Here is a 2,712-nt window from a genome sequence, read left to right on the forward strand (position 1 = left end):
CAGACAGATAACAGACCAAATATAAGCACATTTGTACATCTTATGTAAGTATATACAATAACAATAAAATTATTTGCAGATATCTGACCATTTTTGAAAAAAAGTAAAAGGAATATTAGAACCTATGAGTAAAATGAAAGGTCCTAAAATAAAAACAGAAGGATTTAAGACAAATTAAACAAATGAAAAATCAGTAAAATAGAAAATAATGACTAAAATAAGAATCCCTAGGAGATTAGAGTAAAAAAGTATGGGAATTTTAAGATCTTGATAAAAGTAATAGGATATAGTGAAAAAATTTACACATAAAATTGGACATTAAATGGGAATGAGCATAAAGAATCAAATGGGTAAAATATTTGATAAATAAATTGAGAATAATTTGCAAAAGTAATGAAATAAGTCCAGTTGAAGATTCATATAAGAAACATTTAAGCAAAACTACTACAAAGAGAAATCATAAATACAAACAATGGGCATATACATATTTTCTTTAAAACAAGATTTACACTGACATCTCAGCTACAGATTGGAAGGCACAATGCTTCCCAAAAGCCTAAAAGGAAATTTAAAGCTACTTAGGAATTTTATAGCAACAAATGAACTGTGAAATAAAATTTACATTAAAATGAAATGAAAAGAAACACTGAGGAAGCTTACCACAAACAAAATTATATCAAAAGAAGCATGTAAGTTTATTCTTCAGCCATGTGTAAAATTATTACAGGTAAATTGTGATATTGGAAGGAAAAATGAATAACTAAGAAAAAGAAATAGAAAAATATTTGAGAACTTTTATGTGTCACTTAATGATTAAATGCAAAGTAGCAATGAGCTATACTTTAAAAGTAGATTGGCTGTAAAGCAACGACCATATAAGAATCATTTAAAGTATATTAGGAAATGTAAAATTTACCAATAATAGTATATAAACCAGAAAAGTGGTAAATAAAATCAAATTCTTATAAGACCATTTTTAAAAACAAATTTAGGGATAACATCTAATTTATTAGATACTTGAATGTGATGGTTAAGATTACTATAAATATATTTATAAAATCGAAATAAATGAATCATGTGGAGATGAGAGCAATTTAATCCAAAAAAATGTTGAGAAGCACACACACTCAGAATGAATTCTAAGACATTAGACAAAGGACACTAGATTAAATAGAAAAGAAAACAGTAAATCTGTTAAATATGCATGAATTTAGTAGTAAAATTATATTAAAATTTCCAGATTTCTATAAATAGAAATTGCATTATATTTGAAAACAGATATATATCTGCATTCTAATAACATTCATGTTGAAAACATATTTCTAAGGTGATTTTGCTGACTAGCATTAAGTTCTCATAGTTACAATAAGGTAGAGACAATTTTATTTCGAGTATTCTGCAATTGTGAAAACAGATACTAAAAAAGTAAATATAATTATATTGAGAGAAGAAAGATGCTCAGAGGAACATCATTATTCTAAAAATGTATATATTAAAACCTGATTTTAAAATACTAATTTGATATTTCAGAGACCAGAGAAAATGTAGATAACCTAAAATAAATTCTGAGGGGACTAAGGAGACAGCATGAGAATCCAGAAACAGATCCTGAGAAATGATGTGAAAAGCAGTTGGGGATTCAACGTTTTTTAACACTCTATATTGAGGGCCAATATATCCACATATTGGAGTGTAATTTTCACAATGCATTCCTCTGATTGATCTTTCATAAAATTGCATATGAAGCCTGTATGTATTAGATGCTATTCTTTTTCCATGGTTTGTTTCTGCAACAATACTCTCTTCACGCGATCATAGATCTGTTTGGTTCTGACTCCGTAGATAATAGGGTTGAGCATTGGAGGAACTACGACGTAAAGATTGGCCAGGAGTATATGGATGTAGCGGGGCACATTTCTGCCAAAGTGATGCGTCAGGAAGGAAAAGAGAGCCGGCGTGTAGAAGGCGAGGATGACACACACATGAGAGCCACACGTGCTGAGGGACTTGAGTCGGGCGTCCCGAGAAGGGAGTCGGAAAACAACTCGGAGTATCTGCATGTATGAGAGGGCAATGACTATGATGTCAAACACAAGGTTACACATGGCACATAAGCCATAGATGATATTGATCTTGATACTGGCACAGGACAGACGAGCAAGACCCATGTGCTCACAGTAGGTGTGGGGAATGACATGATGCCCACAGAAGGGCAGTCGCAAAATTAGAAATACAAATGGAGCGACAAAAATAATTGCCCTCACTAACGCACCAAGACCAATGACCGAAACAACCTTGTTGGTGAGAATGATGCTGTAGCGCAGCGGGTTGCAGATGGCCACGTAGCGGTCATAAGCCATCGCCAAGAGGACAGTGGATTCCATAATTGTGAATTTGTGGATGAAGAACATCTGAGTGAGACAGTCTTCTGTCTTCTCTGAGATTTATCCAGAAGATCCCAAGCATCTTTGGGATGGTAGCAGTAGAGAGTCCCAAGTCAATGGTGGCCAACATGGCCAGGAAGTAGAACATGGGCTGATGCAGGCTGCTCTCAGCCTTGATCACCAACAGGATAGTGAAATTCCCTAGGAGCGCAATCATGTACACAGCACAAAAGGGAAAGCCAATCCAGAGGTGAAGAGATTCTAGACCTGGGATCCCCAGCAACATGAAGGAGGAGGGGTGAAGTGGAGTATCATTGGGAGAGAGCAT

The 2,712-nt window shown here is 34.2% G+C and overlaps 1 protein-coding gene across 1 annotated transcript; it reads right to left on the reverse strand.

Annotated features, from left to right (window-relative positions):
• Positions 1 to 1,763: 1,763 nt before the first annotated feature.
• On the reverse strand, positions 1,764 to 2,712 carry LOC102027400 (olfactory receptor 52E2-like). Its single transcript, XM_013511760.1, is given in 2 exon segments — positions 1,764 to 2,433; positions 2,435 to 2,712. Coding segments are annotated over 2 exon segments (948 nt in total).

The sequence above is a fragment of the Chinchilla lanigera genome, unplaced genomic scaffold (assembly GCF_000276665.1).
Source record: "Chinchilla lanigera isolate Chin_1 unplaced genomic scaffold, ChiLan1.0 scaffold00013, whole genome shotgun sequence".
Lineage (NCBI taxonomy): Eukaryota > Metazoa > Chordata > Mammalia > Rodentia > Chinchillidae > Chinchilla > Chinchilla lanigera.